Source organism: Cenococcum geophilum, assembly GCF_001692895.1.
Source record: "Cenococcum geophilum 1.58 unplaced genomic scaffold K441scaffold_12, whole genome shotgun sequence".
In the NCBI taxonomy this organism is placed as follows: domain Eukaryota; kingdom Fungi; phylum Ascomycota; class Dothideomycetes; order Gloniales; family Gloniaceae; genus Cenococcum; species Cenococcum geophilum.
The window spans coordinates 1,201,039-1,223,096 of record NW_027137570.1 but is presented as its reverse complement, the minus strand read 5'-3'; the positions used below and the strand labels follow the sequence as shown (position 1 = coordinate 1,223,096).

The 22,058-nt window shown below is 33.3% G+C and overlaps 1 protein-coding gene across 1 annotated transcript; it reads left to right on the top strand.

The window, feature by feature from the left end:
* Positions 1-14,720: 14,720 nt before the first annotated feature.
* On the top strand, positions 14,721-15,785 carry K441DRAFT_685788 (uncharacterized protein; the record flags this gene model as incomplete). The annotated part of the gene is made up of 3 exons (XM_067651923.1): positions 14,721-14,915; positions 14,965-15,499; positions 15,547-15,785. The coding sequence occupies 3 exons, from the start codon at positions 14,721-14,723 to the stop codon at positions 15,783-15,785; spliced, it is 969 nt and encodes a 322-aa protein (XP_067506186.1).
* Positions 15,786-22,058: the final 6,273 nt, after the last annotated feature.

The following is a 22,058-nucleotide window of genomic DNA, read 5'->3' as shown; positions in this document are numbered from 1 at the left end:
GCTCGTTAAATTATAGGAGATTATATAAGAATTACCTCCTTACTATTGTTGTTGTAGCCTTAGATAATAAGCCTTAATTTCTTAAATAGGGCGTTAGTAGCTTTGCCCTTAATCTTATTAACTATTCTTAACTTAAAGATACGGACTTTATTAAACTTAGTAGGGTTATACTTCTTAAATTTAAAGACTCCTTTTATAATAAGACTATTAATCTCCTACTTATTAGATGCTTAGAAAGGAGCTCCTAAAGTTATAATATAACCTTTCTTTTAGAGCTGTTTTACGAGTTTAGGGTTAGTCTTTTCCTTAGCTGTTATAAAGGCTATTAATAGCTTAACTCTATTCTTAATGACGGCAATAAATTACTCTTTAAAATTAATAAGATGTTAGCGATTTTATAATTCCTTTAGGCGACCTTTACCGCGTTATAGTTGCGGCGCATCTACTATAATTATATTAGAATTATAGTCGCTTTTTAAAGTATATTAATTATAGTTCTTCTCTAGGGCCTCTTTTAGGGTATCCTATAAAGGCTTAGAACTATTATCTTTATAGTAAGGCTTAATAATAGTTAAATGGAATTAAGTAGGTCTATAAGGTATTTAAATAGTATAAGTTTAACAATTAATTATAATAAGTTAATGTGGGCCTAACTACCCTCCCTTTTTATACTATATGCGTACCTTAGACTAGAGTAGCAGATTAAGCGTAGTTAAGGTATTTAGGCCATTTCTTATTCCTAATGCGTTATTAACCTAGCATATAGCGTAGAGATATTGCACCTCCTTTATTACCTTACGAATAGCTTTAGCTTATTATATAATAGAGGGAGATAGTAAAGAATTATTAGTTATTTAAGGGTAGGCGCTAAAGACTAATAATATGGGTATAAGTCTATCTGGGCTAGCGGAATTATTAATAGCTTTAATAGTTATTTATAAGGTAAGTTCTTTGCTAATATCCTCTAGTTTTAAAGAGATAATCTTATATACGCGGCGTAATAGCGCGTAATATTACTCTACTTTTCTAATACTATTATATACCTTAATAGGGACTTCCTTAACCTTAATTGCAATTGCCTTTATCTATTATTAAAACTCTATAGATAAGAAATTCTTTTTTATATTATAGACGATTTAATTAAGGGGTTTTAGGTAAATATCGATCTAGTATAATTAAAGGGTATCCTATACGTTCCTAGCTAATATATCCCTTAAGAATTATACGGCTTAGAAGGAGGTTAAAAAGTTAATAACTTAAAGTACTGGCTTGCCGCTAAGATATATAACATTAATAATAATACAGAAGTTAAAGTTATAGTTATTTTTAAGGGTGAACTTAAATCGGCTAGGGGACTTCTAGTTTATTTAGTAGTAATAGTAGTACTTTATAAGATGCTTAATTGCCTTAACCTTAACTTTATAGCCTACTTGCTAAAAAAACCCTAAGTAATTAGTAAATAGATAGGTGGCTAAAAAATGGTATAGTTAACGTAACTCTAACTTAGTTAAATGGCTCTAAGTAATACTCTTTTCTAGTTATTAAAGGAGTAGCTAAGGGTAACCCTACTTACATATAATAGGTACCCAACTATCTCCCTATATAAGTATATTCTTAAGGTTATTAAGCTTAACACTTAATTTATCTATATCTCTAATATAAAATAGAAATAGAGTATTTGTAGGAATAATATAGAAAGTAATATACCCTAAGGGGGTTTAGACCCTAATTGTGCTAAGAGAGATTATAGTACCCTTACTAAAATAAATCGTATATTAGCCTGCCGTTAAATAGTTAATCTAAATAGAGTTATTAAGCTGCTAAAGGGCTTAAACTTAAGGTTCTCTTACTATAGATACTCCTGCGGCTCTAGTATCTGGTATAATACTATAAAAGATATTTACTAAGTATTTATTGTTAAAGGAGAACGCGAAGCTCTCCTTTAGCTTATTAAAGATATCTAACTTTATAATAGAATGGAGTATAGATTAGTTATTAAGAATAGCAATAGTTTATATGCTATCTACCTTACCATACTTAGTAAAGTATTAGTTAGGTAAGTAGTCCTTAATTTCTATATCTATAAGGAGCTATTTAGCCTTATTAGCCTTACCCTTAAGATCTTTTACGCCTTTATATTAAACTAGGAAGCTTTAGAAGTAGGCTATAGTAATCTTATAATTTTTAATATTTCTTATACTTTAGCGAAACTTATTATATGCCTCCTTTTATTTATTAAGAGAATACCTAGTTAACTAGTAATTTGGTTTCTTATAAACGTAGTACTTTTTTTAGTAATTACTTTAAAATAAACCTCCATAAGGACCTCCACCTTTATCTTATAGTTATTAGTTATACCCTTTACCGTATTACCTACTACGGCTACTATATATTTAATTAGTCTAGTTATAATTATATTAGTTAGGCGGGTCGATTAAAGTATATTAGAGTTAGGCGTTAAATTGCTGTACTTTTTAAGAGCGTAAAGCGGTGCTAATAGAAGATTTTAATTAAGTATATACTCTTTTATAAGTATTTGCAGGATTAAAAAGAGTAAGGTTATATTCTTTAACGCCTTAATATACGCTAATAACTTAATTACGTAGGCTGAAATCCTCTTAATATAATTTAGATAAACCACGCTAAATTATCTAAAGTTAATTAAAGAGCTTTTAAAGATAATTAAGCTAAGGGATACCTAGGTTTGTAGTAATAATCCTTAAGAAGGTAGTCTCTCTCCATTCTAATATATACTGCTACTTTTTCTCTTCTATTTTAAAGTGGTATCTTAACTTATATATTATACGGTTAAAATTATATCCTTTTTCTACTAAATAATTATAATAGAAGGTACTAGCTTGGCCCTTAAGTATAATGGAATAGACGTTATAGTATTAATTAGACTCTATTTTTACCTTTTAGTAATAGTTATAGAAAATACGTAGTTTCGAATTAAGAACATTATATAATTCCCTACTAAACTTCTTCTCCTAATCTAAATAGAGTTTCGCGAGCTCTATAAGTAATTTTAAACTACCTCTAATTTAAGATTAAAATAGAGGAGGTAGGGGTTATATTATAAGCTGTAGTAGGGACGTAGGTCTAATTAGTGGAGTCTAAAGGTTAGTAAATTATAAAGTAATAAGATCCTGTGCCTGCTCTTATTGGGGTATAGTATTTAAAGTTAAAGTTACGGGTTAAATTAGATACAGAGGAGTTAAAGGTAGAGGTAGATTTATCTCTAAAGGTGTATTGCTTAGATTTTATTGTGAGTTAAGCTTCCTTATAGTGCGTAGTTGGTACTTAATCTCTTATAGAGTCTATTTATGCTCTTCTTTTGCGTTAATAACCTGCTCCTAAATATTATCTCTAATAGTACCCTTATCTATAGGTATAAAGACTCCGTACTCCTATAAGAAGTTACGGAAGTTTTATATAATATCCTTCTTTATAGGAGCCTATATTCCCTTTATCTATTTAATAAAGCCCTCCCTTATACAGTACTATAGTATAGTATTATTATATTTGCTGTCTTTATAGTGTGCTATACGGTGTAATAAGAATCCGTTTAAGTCTTGCTGCTTAATATCTTTAAGGTTAGTTATATCGGTGTTCTATATCTCTGGGTTAATATCGTCCTCGTACTTCTTTAGGTAGGTTAATGCCATAATAGCTGTTTTTAAAGGTTGTTTAACGTATAATTAGGTAGTAATTATAATCCTATAGTCTGCGAAGGTACATAGAGGGTATTACGGTGGTTGTTTAACGCGTTTTAGATATTAACTTAGGACCTTAGGTTTAGTAATACTTTTAACCTAAAGTACTTAACCAAATCTTTGTAAATGTGGTTATTCTATATAATAGACGCAACTTAGTATCTCCTAGTACTTAGTAATACTTCTATTACTAGTTTTCCGCAAGTTTAAGGTAGTATAGTATCGCCGGGATCTATTCCATATAAGCGTATATAGCACCCCTATATAAGACTATCTCTTCTATTCGAAAACCTAGCTGCTCTATAGTTAACTATATATTTAACCACTAATTAGTATTAGTTATATAGGGTAACTTACCAATAATAACTACTTAAGTAGGTTATAGTGATGTTAGTTAATAAAGCTTATTGATTGGAATAAGGAAGGGCGAGGAGCTTAAGACTCCTCGCTACGCTAGTGCCGTGGCGTTACGTGACGACCGCTTGCCTCATTCCCGATAATAATAATAAGAACCTTTTTAAGTATTATATCTTCTCCTTTAAGCTTTAGAGTTACTAATTTAAAAGTAGCTAAAAACTTATATATTATATAAAGCTATACCTAGTCCCCTTTATTAATTATATTAAGATTATTAGAGATATACTAGTTAACCTACTCTTAAAGAGTAAGAGTAATATCTAGTATAGTCTACTAGCTATTCTATCTTATATAATAATTAAGAGAAATTCTTCTTTTAGCTTAATTTTAAAACTGCTTTATATAACCTAAACTACTTTAAATATAAATAATAATATTATAGAGCTTTCTAAGGACCTTAAAAGCTTAAAACTTCGCATCTCTATCCTTTATCTTCTTTTTAGTTAGCTCTTTAAAGCTTTCCTCTTTTTCTTTATTATATAATAGGATAAAGCTAATCTCTTTACTATCTATAAAAATAAATGCCTAAATAATAAGATTAATAACGTATCCCTAGCAGCGGATACGCTAATAAGTTGCACTTTAAGAAATCTTCTTATACTCTAAGAGGTAGGTACTAATTATTTAATAGAGTGTATTATTTATATAAGAATTATCTCTAATAATCGCTTTAATCTATTATATAATACCAAAATTTTATAAAACTAGAAGAAGAGTAAGCTATTAATGCTCTCTGCTATAGCCTACTACCTAAGGTAAAGTAAGTAGGATATTACAAATATATTCTTTTATATTAATAAAGTAGCCACAGACTATAAGATAGGGGTTATTACTTAAAGACGTTTAGATATCTATACTAAAATAGATTTATATAATTATGGATTAAATAACCCATTATATAATATCCTTATTAAGGATAAACTTATCTTTTATTTTCTAAACAAGAGTTATATAAAAAGCAGGAAGTATTCTAATAGCTTATTAATTAAAAGCGTAATAAAATATCTAAAACTCTTAACTTTAAATAATTTAAAAGGAGAAATTTTATATAATAATAAGATTAAGGAGAGTTGTTTTAATAACCTTTTTATTAATTACTTCTCTAAGGATTTTATTAACATATTCCACTACTTAACTAGTAATACCACTAAACTAGCTACCCTAAAAACCTACCAAAAATTAAAAACACTGCACCTTAATATCTTAATAATGGCTTAATAATAAATTCCAAAATTCCAAAATTAGCCTTTTATGCCTACGTTAAGACTCTTAATAAAATTCTAGCGTAATAAGCCTGGCTATTATTAAGATATTGGGCTTTAGCCCTTAATTTTAAGCTAAATTACGATATCTCTAGAGCTACTTAATAGATTATTTTTTAAACCTAATAAAAGGGTTTAAATAGGTATAAAAGGCTAATTATAAAATTTTGGAATTTATTATTAAGCCGTTTGTTTATATCAATTTAATAATATAAGTAAGTTGTATCTAGGGGCACGAAATACGTATAGTATCGTATGCTCTTTTAGATGGTGGTGACAATCGTTCTATTAAAGTAGGTTATGTAGTCTATATACTAACGCGTCCCCCCTAATTAGTTAGTGCTTTATAAGTATATAGTTAGTACACCAAACGCGTAAACACGCGGTTGGTACACTAGGTGCTGTAATTATATACTAGCGGCACTTAAAAATAGAGCCGCTTGTATATAGCCTCCGTAATTGCTTTAATAGAACTGTAAAATATAAAGGAAATATATAGGAAAATCCCTCCTAAGGTGCCTTCTGAGCTACCTTCTAAACGGTGCTTTAAGCTAGCCGTAAGTCCTACTTACGGCCCGTAAAATAAACTGTATAGCCTTTTAACAGACCGTAAATAAACTATAAGTGCTCTATTAGTCTTGTTCTACCTATTCTATAACCTTTAAATTAAGCTTATTTATGTTAATTAGGGTTTTAAGAGCTTAACACGGCTTTGCCTTAGTTATAGCGTCTACTAGGTTATTTCCGCCGCTAATTTATTTAACCTCTATAATCTTATACTGTTTATAGGCCTAATATAAGCCTCTTCTCTTATATTGTACCTAGTTTAACTAGGTAGTTATAAAGGGACTTTAAATTAGTATATAAAACTAGGGGTAACTGCTCCAATTATAGAATCTTCTAGATTGTTAATTTAATTGCAGCTGCTATATTAAAGCCATACCACCATCAAATCTGCATGGGCGATGCGAAGGGACTTCGTAGTATCAATGCTTAGCTTAGACGTCGGTGGTGCCTATGACAACGTACCCCACGAGCGCCTCCTATACATCCTTAGGGCAAAGGGCTTCCCAGAATGGATCATACAATTTATTCAAGGGTTTATAGGCCGGAAAGAAACATCTCTAGTCTTCAGCGGATACCAGAGCCCCCCCATCGCGGTTGCAACAGGAATACCACAAGGATCACCCCTCTCGCCCATACTCTTCCTTTTCTTTGTAAGCAACCTACCCGACTCCTTTAAGGAAGGGGCGACCTAGGGGATACGCTTCGTTGACGACACAAACCTAATTATATACGGCCCAACAGCCGCAGAGAATTGCAGAACACTAGAGAAAGCCTACGACACCTGCATAGAATGGGCAAGACGACATAGAGTCCAATTCTCACTAGAGAAATACCAGCTAATCCATTTTATAAGAAAACGCAACCAATCTACAGATCTCTAGCATGCAATTTATATTTAAGGCTTTAGGGGTTAACCAGTTCAAGGCCTAAGGGTATTAGGAGTATAGGTAGACAGCAAGCTCTAGTAGAGCGCACATGCGGCACAAGCAGCCCGCAAGGGCCAAGCACAGTACATCGCAATGTCTAGGATCGTTAATTCCACATAGGGTCCATGCTTCTAGAGGTTACGCCTACTATACACAGCAGTTGTCCGGCCAACCATGACGTATAGATCCAGTATTTGGGCCATAGGAGAAACCGAGAAAGGCCCCCCTAAATCACTCCTTAAACCACTCCAAAAGGTCCAAATAGCTTGCCTCTGGAGCATAATAGGCGGGTATAAGCGAACAGCTACAGCACTGCTTGAGAAGGAAGCTAATATCCCCCCCCTACAATTATATATTGAAGCCGCTGCAATGTAAAGGGTGCAAAGGGAGCGTAACTCTAATGTCATAAAGTATATTAAGATACGCCTAAACAAACTATAGAGCGACCTTAGGGTACCCCGCAGGAGAGCAAACCAACAACCCTAAAGTAGGGAAGAGATATTAGAGAAACAGGTAGAGAAAGCAGAAGAAGAATAGTGCCGTATTAGGGCCCAGGCCCATATAGAGGAGGAAAGAAGACGCGTAAGAGACCAGTAAAGACAACAGTAAGAGAGAAAAAGGAGCCAAAGTAGAGCATAAAAGAGTACTAGGAAACCATCCACCATAATATAATACTGGTTGGACCAATATTAGAGAGGCGCATAAAAGTTAAAGGTATAGAGGCTGTATTAGATAAGAGGAACCTAAGCCGTAGCATAGTTAACGCTATAGGGGGTAAACACCTAAGGGCTCTGAGAAGGCCTAACAAAGGCAGAAAATATAATAGTAATACTTCTAAGAACAGGAATAATAGGTCTAAAAGATTGGCTCTACTAAGTAGGTGTCCTAGTAGGTAGCCCAAGATGCGAATATGGTTGGCTAAGACAGACACCAAAACATATAATACTGTTATGCCCCCTACGCACCAACTAAGAAGTAATGCTCTTAGTAGCTAGCATAGAGAACTATAATACACTGCTCTTAACACAAAAAGGTCTTAAGGCGGTCACCCAGTGGCTTATTAGCCAAAATATACTAGACCAGTTCCGGGTTGCAAAGGAAATGGTAATAAAAGGAAATGGTAATAAAAGGCAAAGGGGCGAGAAGCAGGCGCCCCCTGATGACTCTACAGTAGTAGAGTTAAGTTTGCGATACTAGCGCGTCCGTAGGCTTGTCACGGCAGCAGTGGTTCCCAAGGAGGTTAAAAAGTAAGGTAGAAGAGCACCATAGGTGACTCGCAGGCGCTAAGCAGGCGAGTCCCAAAAGGCGGGGAGATGGATTACGGGGTTTTCTCATTTTTCTTAAATAGAGTTTTCTCCCTACATATAAATAAGGAGTAGTCCGCGTGGGCCCAATAGGGATCCGAATCGGACGTTAAGCAATGAATTATTATTATATTAAAGCCATAAGCTAGTATATATAGTTTAGAAGCTAGTATACTGCGGGTTACTTATTTACATTTAATTAAAGATTAGTATAATATATTTACGTCCTAATTATAGTCCGTAAGTACAATTATAAAGCTAATTTATAATAATAGGTCCCTATTATTAGCAAAGGAGGCGTCCGTAAATACTAGTAAGTTAAGGGAATTTAGGTCTAGTAGTATAAAAGTAAGTCCCCTTACTGCATTGTTAATTTGCCACTAAATGCGCTTATTGAGCTGCTTAATATTTTCCTTTTATAAATCTATTGCCTGGGCCGTAAAGGATAAATTATAGGCAGATTTAGGTTAACAGACTATAGTAATATAGACGCCTCTTACACGCTATGCAACGTATTAGTCCTTTATATTTACGGTCTTATAGGTCTCTTTGCGGGAACTAGTAAGGTCCATAAGCTTTACTATAATAGGCTTTAGGTTTTAAGCTTAGCGTTCCTAAGTTAGCTTAATTAGGTTACCCTTTTATATAATTAAACCTCTATTAAACTTAATTAGAGTCTGCTTAGTTAACTACTTTTATAGCTTTACTAGGAACTTAGCCTTTTACAATTTAGTCTCTTTAGCGTCCATAAAAGTCTAGTCCGCTAAAAAGAGGGTATCGTCTATTTAGAGTCTAATAATACTAAGGCCGTTTAATTGGGTGTATAGGAGGTAGGAGTTGTAGGTTAACTATTCCATTTTAAGTTTACTAATATAATGCTAGTAATATATCTTAAACCAATGGTTTCTGGCTTCCGGTACTCCGTAAAGGGGTTTTATAACCTATAAAATTATTCCTAGTTATAAGTTAAGCTTATAGGGTGATTATATAAAGATATCTCTACTTAGGTAGGTATTGGACTGTATATAGGCTTATAAGATATCCCGTAAATAAAGGGCTATAGGTTTAATTTGTTATAGTCTAGGTATAAGTATAAGTATAATCCATTAACTAACTTATTAGGTTGTAGGCGATTATATAAGGACTAAGTCCTTTCCTTAGTTATTATAAGCTTATATAATGAGCCTTAACTTTTTAAAGGCTTTATTAGTACTAAGGTGCTTAATTTTATTAATAAAGCGTAAGTTAAATATACGGACGCCTTATGGAACGTCTCTCTCTATTACAACTATAAAGACGCCCTTTTTAAGTAGTTTATTAATCTCTTTGCGTTATAAGTCCGTAAAAGGGGATTCCTATACTAGAACTAATATATCCGCGGGTAGAGGTTGCCTTACAAATGTGCCTATAGAGGTTAAGTAATTCTTTATTATGGGGTTTTTAGTTATAGGGTGCATTTAGGGGCGTCCTTAACTACGCTTTATAGCAGGTTTAGTAGGTTTAGTAAGTTTCTAGGGGTCTTCTAAAGTAGGCAGGGGTGCTTCTAGTTTATCTAGTTTAATGGGTGTTTTTAATTTATCTAGTTTAATAGGGGCTTTTAGTTTATCTGGTTTAACGTTATAGGTATTTTTAGGCCAAAAATAGGGGTTTATAGATATGCTTCTAAACCTAGTTAGTTTATTAGGAAGTTGTATATAGTATGTTTTATTTTCTATAGTTAGTAAATAGTAAGGTCCAGTTTAACTGCCGCTTTTCTACTATATAAGGACTTTAGAATTAAGCGGAAGGTCGTAAACTAAGGTTATATTAGGTCCGTTACAGTAGTATAAAGCGCTACTAACAGCCTGTTTAGTCTATAACTTAACTATTTCGGCTATTACCTTCCGTATTATAGCTGTATACTCCATGACGGACGGGGTAGGAGGGTTTAGGTTACCTATTCTTAGGTAGGCTCCGTAAACTAAAAGGGTAGGTACTAATCCGTTAGGGCCAGCGGTATTATTAACGGCTTTTATAGCTATCTATAAAGCTAGTTCCTTTTAAATATCCTTATACTTGTCTGTAATAATCTAGTAGGCTCTTTATAAAGTTAGGTAAGCTTACTTAATAAGCCTAATAGACTAATACGTCTTAACTGGAATGGCTTTTATTAAAATAGCTATGGCCATAGCGTACTATTATGGTGGGGTAAAATAGGCCACTGCTTAGTGCCTTGGCATATTCCTGTATTTATAGAGCCTTCGGCTTCCCTCCTTCTTGGACATCACAACCGACCGGGAATACATTCTTTCCTTTCTTCTTACTGACTGCTTTCCTACTGATTGATTACGACTGACGACCGACCGACCGACCGACCGACCGACCGACCGACAGACAGACAGACAGCACTGTGACTTTCCTATCTGAGAGTGGTCGTACCCTCCCACACTATTAGAATTCCTTACTAATAAAGTTCCTACTAGCGTTATAGATGAAATACTTAAGGGGTTTAACGTATGTGTTAATTTAGCAGGTCCGTAAAATATCCTAAGTATATTTTAAGGATATATTTTATAACTAACGGGTGGCTTAATAGCGGGTTGCCTTATTAATTATATGTAATACTAGGCTGCCGTTAATATACATAATGTCTACGTATACTAAGTAGTTAAAATTAAGGTCTTTATAAAGAGTAAACTTAAATTAGCCTAGGGAACGTCTGTATTTCTAGCAGAAGGAGCGGTATTTAGTTGGGTAGTTAATTACCTTTCTGTTAATATTGTTATGTTTAAAGCGTTTAAGGACTTTATACAGCTTTTCGGCTAATAGGTAGCCGAAACAGCAGTATAGGCGGTGGATTTCCGTACTAGTAAGGTAGCATGGGTTATAGTTAAAAGATTCCTAAATATAGGTCTGTAAAGTCTCTCCCTATATAAGGAACGGGTGTCTGAATTATTATATAATTAGTAGAGTAATATGCTTACTTTCTAGGGCAATTGCGGGGCTAATTAGGGTGTCTATAATATTATTATAGTAAACCTATAACCTATCTATATCCATAAGGTAGAGTAGGAAAGGGGTGTCCGCTTTTACTACGTGGAAGTTAACTAGATTAATTAAAGTCTTAACTATAACTAATCTAATTAATGCGGTTAGGCCGATGCTAAATTAGACGTTTATAGCCCTAGTTTACATAATATTAATATCCGTATTATTATTTATAGTGGTTTTATATATAAGGTATTGTCCGTAACCTATAGTAGACTTCTTAAAGGTATTTATATTGATTATAACGCCATAAAATTCTTTAGGGGTATAGCGTTCTATAGTAATATATATAAATGGGTCCTGTTTACGGCCCGTAATATCTATAATAGGTCTAATAAGTATACTTACGGGTTAGTTTTTGGGTGTAATTAAGTGTATAAAGGAGCGGTTAGCTAATACGGTTGTAATATTAAAGGCTTAGCCGTCTGTAAAAGGTCTAAAAGTAGTTAGAAATATCTCTAAGGTCTCCTATTCCTAAGTATTTAAATTAAAGTTAATTATAAGGGCTTTCATTAACTTGTTAAGAGACTCCTCTATTTCCTCTCCTTTATAGTCTAGGATAAACTAGTTAATCTAACTATTAAATCTCTTCTTAGACTTATTACGCTCTTTCTAGGTATGCCTTATAAACTAATATTCCTCCTTACTGTATATAAAGCACTTCTAGCCGGTTTGCCTATGGGGGTATATTTTTATACGGAAGTTACTATAGGAGTTACGGTTAGGACTTAGTTAGTATAGGCACTACTAGCAGTAGCGGCGGTCCGTAAAGTAGGCATCTAAGTTAGTTTATGGGTTTTATAGGTTTATAATAAAGGCTTAAGTACTACCTAGTGGGTTTAAAACTTTATATGTTATAATAGAGGACCGTAAATTATTAATAAGGCTAGCTAAGGTGTCTATAGGCTTATAATAGGCGTACTTATAGGGTTCTATTTCCTAGTAAGCTATAATAAGTTTATTATATAAGAAGTTATCTATTTAAAGCTTAGTATTAAGGCCGTGCAATAGGTACCGAAGGTCTTTAATAAGAATTTATAGTCTATTTTTCGGTATTCTTATTAATTACGGTTTATAACTTAATCGCATTCTATTATATAAGGATATTATGCTTATATTCTAGCCCTTTAAAGTAATTACGTATAGATTTATATAGCTTATTAAAGGGAATACTAAGGGGGTTACTTTTAAGGTTGGTATAATAGTAGTTAAGGGCTAGGCCGCGTAGTATAATAAAGTAGGCTTAGCTAAACTCCTATTTAGGAATATTAGCCTTCTAATAGAGGTCCGTAAAGATAGTTAGTTTAAAGTTAAAGTTATTATTTTTACTAATATACTTAGATTCGTTAGTATAGAGCTTGGCTAGGTTAGCTAGCTCCTTACTATAAGTCTTTATTTAGGTAGTTTGCGGATCTATAACTTAAGTAACAAAAGGGTTTTAGTCTATATTTTAGTTTATAGGGGTATTACAGTCCATAACTTAAGGGTTAGGTATACTTTAGTCCGTAAAATTAATTTTAAAACCACTTTAGTTAAATAGGTCGTCTATAAGACTAAAGATCCTATTAAGTTTAAAGGAGGTAAAGAGTTTACTGGTTTTAATATAATCTAAAATCTACTCTTTAGTTTATTCTGTTTGGTCCTCCTTATATAGGGTATTATATAGAGACCGTGTAATAGTAACTCGCTTATCCCTTTTAACCTATACACCTTAGTTACGTAAGAGGGTTTATAGGTTATAGGTAGTTATAAGGTTATAAGCCTTAAAAATAGCTTCTATAAAGTCCGTAAAGTCTTCCTTATATTATTCCTATAGATCGTTATTTAGAAGCTTAAAGTGTCCGTATTTAAGGATTTTAAAATTAATATAGTCGTTAACGCCATTTATAGACGTAAGGTTAACTCCTTAACTCCACTTCTTTTAACCTTCGTTGATTTACTTGCTTATATCTGCTATATTATATAGCGTAGTATATTTATATAAGCTGTAACGGGTTAAAAGGAGCTTATAGCAGGTGGTAGTAGCTTATAGTAGGTAAAGGAGGTCTTATAACGGTCTGTAAAATTAATTAACGGGTCAGTAATAGTTTAAGAGGTCTTATAATAGTCTATAAAGGCAATTAATAGGTCCGTAATAGTTTATAGGAGAGTAAAGGGTTCTATAAAGGTCTATATTCGCGTTTATAAACTTCTAATAAACCGTACTAAGACTTAAATAAGTATATAGAGATTGTAATATAGTCTATAATCCCCAACTTCCGACCTTCTAGTAGGTCGTACTAGGATATAAACGGGTAGTCGCTATCGTGTATCGCTTAGGGAGAGATATTAAGTAATTGCTAATCTGTGCGCACTTACTAATTAGTGTTTATATTAATTTAATAATATAAATAAGTTATATCTAGGGGCACGAAATACGTATAGTATTATATGCTCTTTTAGATAGTAGTAACTATCGTTTTATTAAAGTAGGTTACGTAGTCTATATACTAACGCGTCCCCCCTAATTAGTTAGTGCTTTATAAGCACGTGGTTAATGCACCAAACGCGTAAATACGCGGTTAGTACACCAGGTGCTGTAATTATACACCATTACTAAGATATTAAGGTGCAGTTTTTCCATTTTTTGGTGGGTTTTTAGGGTGGCTGGTTTGGTAGTGTTGCTAGTTAAGTAGTAGAACACGTTATTAAGATCGTGGTTTTTAAGCCATAGCTTATTAAAGACTAATTATAATACTTTAGCTACTTCTACTATATAATAATTCTTTTTATATAGTTTAATTTAAATTCTATATTAGGATAAGTAGTAACCCTAGAAGTTTATTATTAAGCTTACTTTAAAATCGTATTAATTATAGAAATAAAGTAATCTTCTATAAGAGTTACGCTCTTCTCCTTTTAGTACCGTATAATAGAAATTATAAATATTAGACCAATTCTTTTAAGATTTTAAAGTTAATTAAATAAATAATATAGTTTTAGATATAACCTTAGAAAGAGAAGACTTAAGATTAATCTCTAAAGCTGTGATTACTAGAAGAATCTAGTATATAGTAGAGATTTTAAGTTAAAGTGTGCGATCTAATATATATTATGATAAGCGAATTAAAATAAAATAATATTGGATAATCCGGTATCCGATATCGATTTATTTCAATTCGCTTATTGTAATTTTTGGCCATACTGCTCTCGGCACAAATAATTAACGCACGGATTTCCATCTTGCGCACTCTTGCGATTGAGACCCCATTACGCAATGCAACGAGATTCGAATCTTATTTCTCTTAACGTTTACTTCCGAATGTCGCAATTATATTCAATTCGGCCGATTCTCGTTCCAATAGCACACTTCAGAATGATAATCACGGAGTTCACCTTGAAACCCTTCTTCGTTCATTTGACACCCTCGATGGCTGTCCTTTAAGTATAAGCCTCCCGATTCTCATTCTCAACATTTCCCTACCTCATTTGCAAGCCCAAATGTAACTCCAACCCATCGCTATGTTTTCCAAGATTCTGTTTCCCTCTCTGATCTTCTTTCTAGCAACTAGTTTGACTTTAACGATAGCATGTGACATTCCAATACTACCACCGCAACATCTTTTTCACATCCCATCATGGCAGACACAGAATTTCACCTGCTCTGCCCCTCCGGAAGTCTATATTATCAAGCCTAGCCCCAACAAAGGCCTTGGCGTTTTCGCAGCTCGCACCCTTCAGCCTGGCACACCTATCGTGCATGAAGCCCCACTGGTACCGTACTTCCTCCCCAGATGGTCGAAGGTGTCTGGAAGCTATGATGTCCAGCTCACGCACTGCCTTTTTCTCACTGTCCGGGGAAGATCAATCCCTCTACCTCTCACTTCACGCCCATGTCTTCCTGACCGAAGCGCTAAACACGGAAGAAGACTATCTAATGCCCATATCCCGGAGTAATGCCTTCAATACGGGGGACTCCTTTGGTCTTTCCCCGAAAGTGGCACGAATAAACCACTCATGCCGACCTAATGCCGTATACTTCTGGAGTCAACAACTGGGGAAACGCATTGTCTATGCGGCAAGTCAGATCAACAAGGGCGAGGAAATACTGGTGTCACATATTCCCCTGCTGAGGACGAAGGCGGAAAGGGCAATGAGATTGCATCAATATGGATTCAAGTGCGAGTGCGAAGCATGTGCAGCTGGCATGGGAGATGCCATCGTTAGCGATTCGAGGCGTACGGAGATTCGACAACTCATCGAGAGTTTGGAAAGCGAGTTGAGTGCTAAGGTCGGATTGGGTGTGGTTGCAAGAAGAAAACCCAAAGATTGGTGAATAGGAGTTTAGGGCTTGTGGGCTTGGTTGAAGCCGAGCGTCTGGTGGACTACTCTGCACAAGCTTATCGCATGGCATCATTGTCTCACGGAAGAATTGAGCTGTGGGAGGAAGGTGCGAATTGGGCATTAAAGAGTTTGGAGCACAGAGAAATGGCAGATAAGTATTCGCCCGAAGCTAATGAGATGAGGGAGGTGGCAGCAAGCTTCATCCTGCACCCACAAGCGTATATGAAGCCAGGCAGTCAGTAATGTAAGGACCTTCTATCTATTGTGTTTTAAACTATTATTCGAATTTTATTATAATATAGTAGGCGTAACTTCTTTTTTACCTTTTATATAATCCAGTCATCTACTTAAAGCTGCTTAGAAAGGATTTATGTATATAGAACTATAGCGCTATAGCCTAGAGGCTGTATACGCAGTATTATACGTAGTATAATATAATAGATATAAAAAAAAGAAAAAAAAAGGTCTATTATATTTAATAAATATTAAGACTTATTAACTATTAAAGAAGCTTAATATAAGATATCTAGGTCCCTTTTAAATTAAGAAATAAATTAGTAAGCTGGCTTACTATCTCTAACTACCCCTATCTATAGCCTATATGTATCTAGTATTTTATATAAACCTATTAAAGCTATAGTATAGACTACTACTAGAAAAGAGCTTCTATTTAGGCGTAATTAAATACTTTAAAGTAGTGGGCGAGTGGTATAAGGTTAAAGCTATATTGTGCTGTAATTCTATTAAGAATAAGCTTTAATATAAAGTTAAATAGCTAGCTTAGCCTACTAAGGACTCTATACAGATACTAAAGGATTACCTTAATTATTATAAAAGAATATTAGGACTAAGGTCTATGTTAAAAACACCTCCGTAATACCTTATATACGTCTACCTATTTCCACCAACATAGTAAATAAAGACTAACTACGAGACCATAATTTGCCGTAATTTATAGCAATTTAATAGCAATCTGCTATATTCTGCTATATTCTGCTAAGTTTTACTAAATCCTACTAAGTTCTACTAAAACCTAAATTCTGCTAAGTTCTACTAGGACCTAAATCTTATCCTACTTTATATATATATTAACTAAGTAACTAAGTTAATAATATATAATCTTTCTTCCCGCTTTCCTACCCTCTTTCCTTATATAACGTCTTAACACCTTTATATAGTTTATATATATAGCTAAATAATGTCTATCTTACTATATATTATTGTCGCTTACTATAATAGGACTAGCCCAGTTACAGTAGGAACGTCTCGGCAAAACACTCGACAGATAAATTCCAACACTTGTCCAAATTCTGCCGAATTCTGCCAGCTTAATTAACTTCTGCTAAGTTCTACCAGATCTATTAAATTCTACTAAAGTCCGTTAAAGACCGCGTGCGTATATACGCACGCATCGACCACTAAGCCCCTAACTATTTAATTATATAATTCTCTCGTTATTTCCTTCTCTTTTTTACGTAACGTCTTGTTCTTAGCAAGAGCTATATACCCTTAAATTTAGATAGAATATATATTATTCCTTTAAATCTTCCCTAAAGTCTCTTTACGCCCTTATATTATATTCCGTTAAAGTAACTACTATTAAAATAGTAAACGAACTTAAACCTACTGTGTTAACTATAAGTATTATAGCCCTAGTTAGGGAATAGTTAACTATAATATAATAGTCCTTTATAGATGCTTTGGCCTAATAATAAGCGATATTAAAAGCTTAGTACTAGTAATTAATAGAAATAATTTATAAAGAACTCTATAACCTTAAAGCACTTATATTAAAGACCCTAATAGTAACACCTATAAATAAAATTAAAATAATTATATATAAACCCGGCCCATTAAATATAAACCCTAAACTAGTAACGGTAGCTTAACCTATACCTATAATAAACCTAATACTTACCACAAAATCTAAAAAGCTCCGTAACCCTCCAATATTTAATAGAAATTAAAATAACCTACATCCCTTTATAACTAAGCTCTATCTTAAACTTTTAATAAACTATAACTAATACCTTACTAAAGCTAGTAAGATTAGCTATAGAATGTCTTATTTAAGTAAAGACGCTATATAAACTATAGACCCATTCTTCTATAACAGCACCTTTATTAATTTTAAAATCTTTATCCCTTTACTAAAATAAACGTATAATAATACTAGCCGCAAATATATAGCCATTACTAAACTTAAAAACCTATAATAATAGAACTAAGACTTTACTAACTTCTTTTTAGAATTTTTAGGCCTTATTAGTAAACTAGATTAGAATAAAGCCGCTAGAGTTACTATTCTCCGTTAAGCTATTTTAGATAAAATTAGAGTAGAGTTAGTAAGTAAAGAACTGCTAAAGGATTTACCTAAATTTGCTATAATATATTAATAAATTAATAAGGACCTTAGATATAATAAATGGACTTATTCCTTAAAGCTAACTATACCCTATATTTAAAACTTTATAAAACTAGTATATACCCTAAAGCGCGACCTATTTTTAAAAATAAAAAGCCCTATATATAGCCCTATAGACCTTAATACTACTTAATCCTATATACCCTTAGGAACCAATAAATAAAAAATATAAGCCGTAAATAGAGAATACTTTAGATATAGTAAAAGGAGATGTATTTAAAGAAATTACTAAACTTACCCTTTTAAAAAGGTTTAATGTAGTTCCTCTTAGTCCTTAAATTATACTTAGTTGCTATAAAGTATCTTACCTTTAGTTAATTTAGAAAATGAATTATTCTAGGGCTAAGTTGCGCCTTAAGATAAGAAGTGGAAGAGTATAAGTATCTAGGCTCTTTTAGCGCTAATATATAATATAACTTCCTTAATATACTTAGCAAAATTTAAATACTTAAAAAATAAAAGGAAGTATAAATCCTTATAGATAGCGAAGTTACTAGTATAGGCTTTATTAATATAAACTACGTAAAAACTTAACGCTTAAATTTAAAGAAACTTAATAAGCCCTAAGGCCTATAAGGCTTTAATAGTAAGCCCTTAATATATAGCAAATTAACGTACTATACTCTTATAAAGATGTAAATAGGCAAATACCTTAAATACGTTTCCCTATTTATAATACCCTTAAAGTATTATAAGGTAATACTTAAATATAGATAGCTAAAACAATATAACTCTTTAATTAGCTGGGTTAAAGAAATACTAAAATTCCATATAACCTACTGCTAAAGTTATTACTTAAAATACTACTTGCCCTATAAATATATAACTATTTAAATTTAATATAATAGAAATTGCCCTTACTATAAACCCCAAACCAATATAATAAAGTTATAACTACTAATTATGGTAAAGAATGCGAAGATAATATATTAAAACCCCTTAAAATTTATATAATATAAGCCGCACCCTTTTATTTATTAGTAAGAAAACGAAACTATAAGATCTTTACTATAATACTAAAAGATATTAAGAAGGCATTAGAACTAAAGCAATATATTAACCCCTAACCTCTTATATCTAAAGAATATTATAATCTAATTAATACGTTTAAGAAATAATTTATAAACTAACTACCCCTATATTAAGACGAGTATAATTTTAAAATAGAACTTAAACCAAGTATAATGCTAAAGTTCGGCCTATTATATGGTATATTATAAGAAGAGCTACTTATAATATAATAATACCTTAAAGAGCACCTAGAGAAAGGATTTATTNNCNCTAGTTAATTACTATTTNCCTTANNTATANTNTTTATTAAGAAACNTANAGNANGCTTAAGGTTNTNTATTAATTATTAAGCCCTAAATATAATTATAATTTAAAACTAATATCTAATTTCTCTACTTTAAGAAACGCTTAACTACTTAGTAAAAGTATAATACTTTATAAAGCTTAACGTAGTCGCTGCCTTTAATTAAATCTATATTTATAAAGAAGATAAGAAGTTGTCGGTATCACCTAAGTGCACTTGTATGGCCTATTAACTGTTAAATTGATTCTTGTCTAATAGGTATCGAAAGCAGAGGATCATAAGGATCGCAGTGCCTAAGTAGGGGGCTAATGAGTCACCATAAGGGTAACTAATCAGAGACACGTGACTACGTAACCATCTGTCCATATATTCCAACACTAGCAGTTCTTTCTTTATGCTTATAGCGCTACAAGAAGGCAGTACGGTGTTAGTTTAGCTGCAGGTAGAAGCAGTAGAAGTCAGTTGGCTGCAGGCAGGGCAGCAAGAGTCTATTGTAATAGCAGTACGGTGCGAGCGTCGGGTGGTAATAGTGGTTGAACGTAGGGCTCGTCTATTGGTCGGTTGGTAGATCGCAGGCGTATCGGCATAATCATTTGGTCAATGTATCGTATGCATATTGGCACGATTATTGTCTGTGTAGGTAGTAGTACGGTACTAGCGACAGGGTCGTTCGGGTGGTAGTATAATGCCAGCAACGGGGTCATATTCGTAGGCGTATCGGCACGAATTCTTGTGTGACTACGTAACCTTTGTCTATACATTCCAACACTAGCAGTTCTTTCTTTATGCGTAAAACCACCAATATATAGACTCTGTTAACGTGGTATTCGTGGCTTGCAAAGGCCGTAGGAGGGAAGGGGGCACGCTGGCGTTTAGGGGCGTGCTGTTAACGTGATTTTCGACGTAGCAGATCTGTAAGGAAGGCGGCAGACGGTATCGGGGTTATAGGGGGTGCTGCTGATGCTGCTGGGTTGTGGGATGCTGCTAACGCTGCTAGGTTGTTGGGTATTGGGTACTGCTGACGCTGCTAGGTTATGGGATGCTGCTGTGACGCTACTGGATTATTGGGTATTTGGTGCTGCTAACGCTGCTAGGTTGCTATAACGCTGGAGTACTGCACAAGGCTGTTGGGTATTAATTTGTATGCTAAGACGCGTACTAGATATTAGTTTACTGCTAAGTTGCGTAGCTACGCTGGGGTACTGCGTAAAGCAGTTAGGTAGTTGGATGTTGGGTGCTGTAAAAGCTGGTGTGCTGTGTACGGCTAGAGCGCTGCCGTAGTACTGCTAGGGTAGCTGCTGAGGTAGCTGCTAAGGTAGCTGCTAATAGGGTACTGCCCAAGGGCGGTTGGGTGTTGGGTGCTGTTAATAAGCTAGGGGTACTGGCACTCAGTAAAGAGGTCATACTAGGTATTGATTTGCGTGCTATAGAATGTCTTATATGTTACGTATTTATGTAAATATTCTAAGCTGGCTAGGGTTAGATGCTACCGGAGCTGCTGGTGTGGTTTTTGCTGCTAGGTACTGGAATGCTGCTTTCAATTAAAGCTGCTGGGGCGGCAGTGAACCTTATTGCTCTATAGCCAACCGGTAAGGTTGACCATTAATTAATGTCGGTATCACCTAAGTGCACTTGTATGGCCTATTAACTATTAAATTGATTCTTGTTTAATAGGTATCAAAAGCAGAGGATTGTAAGGATCGCAGTGCCTAAGTAGAGGGCTGATAAGTCACCATAAGGGTGACTAATTAGAGATACGTGACTACGTAACCATCTGTCCATATATTCTAACAGAAGTATATAGCTTTCCGTATATAATAGGGACTTTTTAAATACCTAGTAATGCTATTTAGTATAAAAATGGTCCTAGTGTATTTTAGTAATATATTAATAATACGCTTTGTAAATTCCTTAATCTATTTATTACTGCGTATATTAATAATATCTTAATCTATTTATCTTCGCTTTTTAAGTATTAGAAATATACCTAAATAGTCCTTAAACGCCTATAAGACGCGGGCTTATAATGCGATATTAAGAAATATAAGTTCTATATATTTAAAGTTATATACTTAGGCCTAATTATATCCTATAACGGAATTAAAATAGACCCTAAGAAAATCGCTATAATTATAAACTAAGAAAGTCCTAGTAGTGTATAAAACATCTAAAAATTTCTAAGATTTGCAAATTTCTATTATTAATTTATTAATTACTTCTTAAAAATTATCCAGCTATTAGTAAACTTAATAAGGAAGAATATAAGATTTAAATAGACTACTAAATATAAATAAGCTTTTAATAACCTAAAATATTATTTTTATAATTACTTTAATTCTTACCTACTTTAATCTAGACCTTAAATATATTATTAAAATAAACTCGTCTAATTATATACTAGGAGGAGTATTATCGCAATATAATAAGAACGGCGAGCTACGCCTAGTAGCCTTTCTCTCCTAGAAACTTACCCTTACTAAATTTAACTATAAGATTTATAATAAGAAACTACTAATAATTATTAGATATTTTAAATAATGGCGTCTGGAACTTAAAGAATTATTATTTCTAATACGCGTATTAACGGACTATAAAAACCTACAGTACTTTATAACTATAAAGTAATTAATATAACACTAAATTTGTTAGGCCGAATACCTCTTATAATTTAACTTTAAAATTATATACTAACCTAGTAAACTTAATTAAAAGCTTAACTTATTAATATAATAATTATAGAATTTACCTATTAACGCCTCTAACAAACGGATTATAA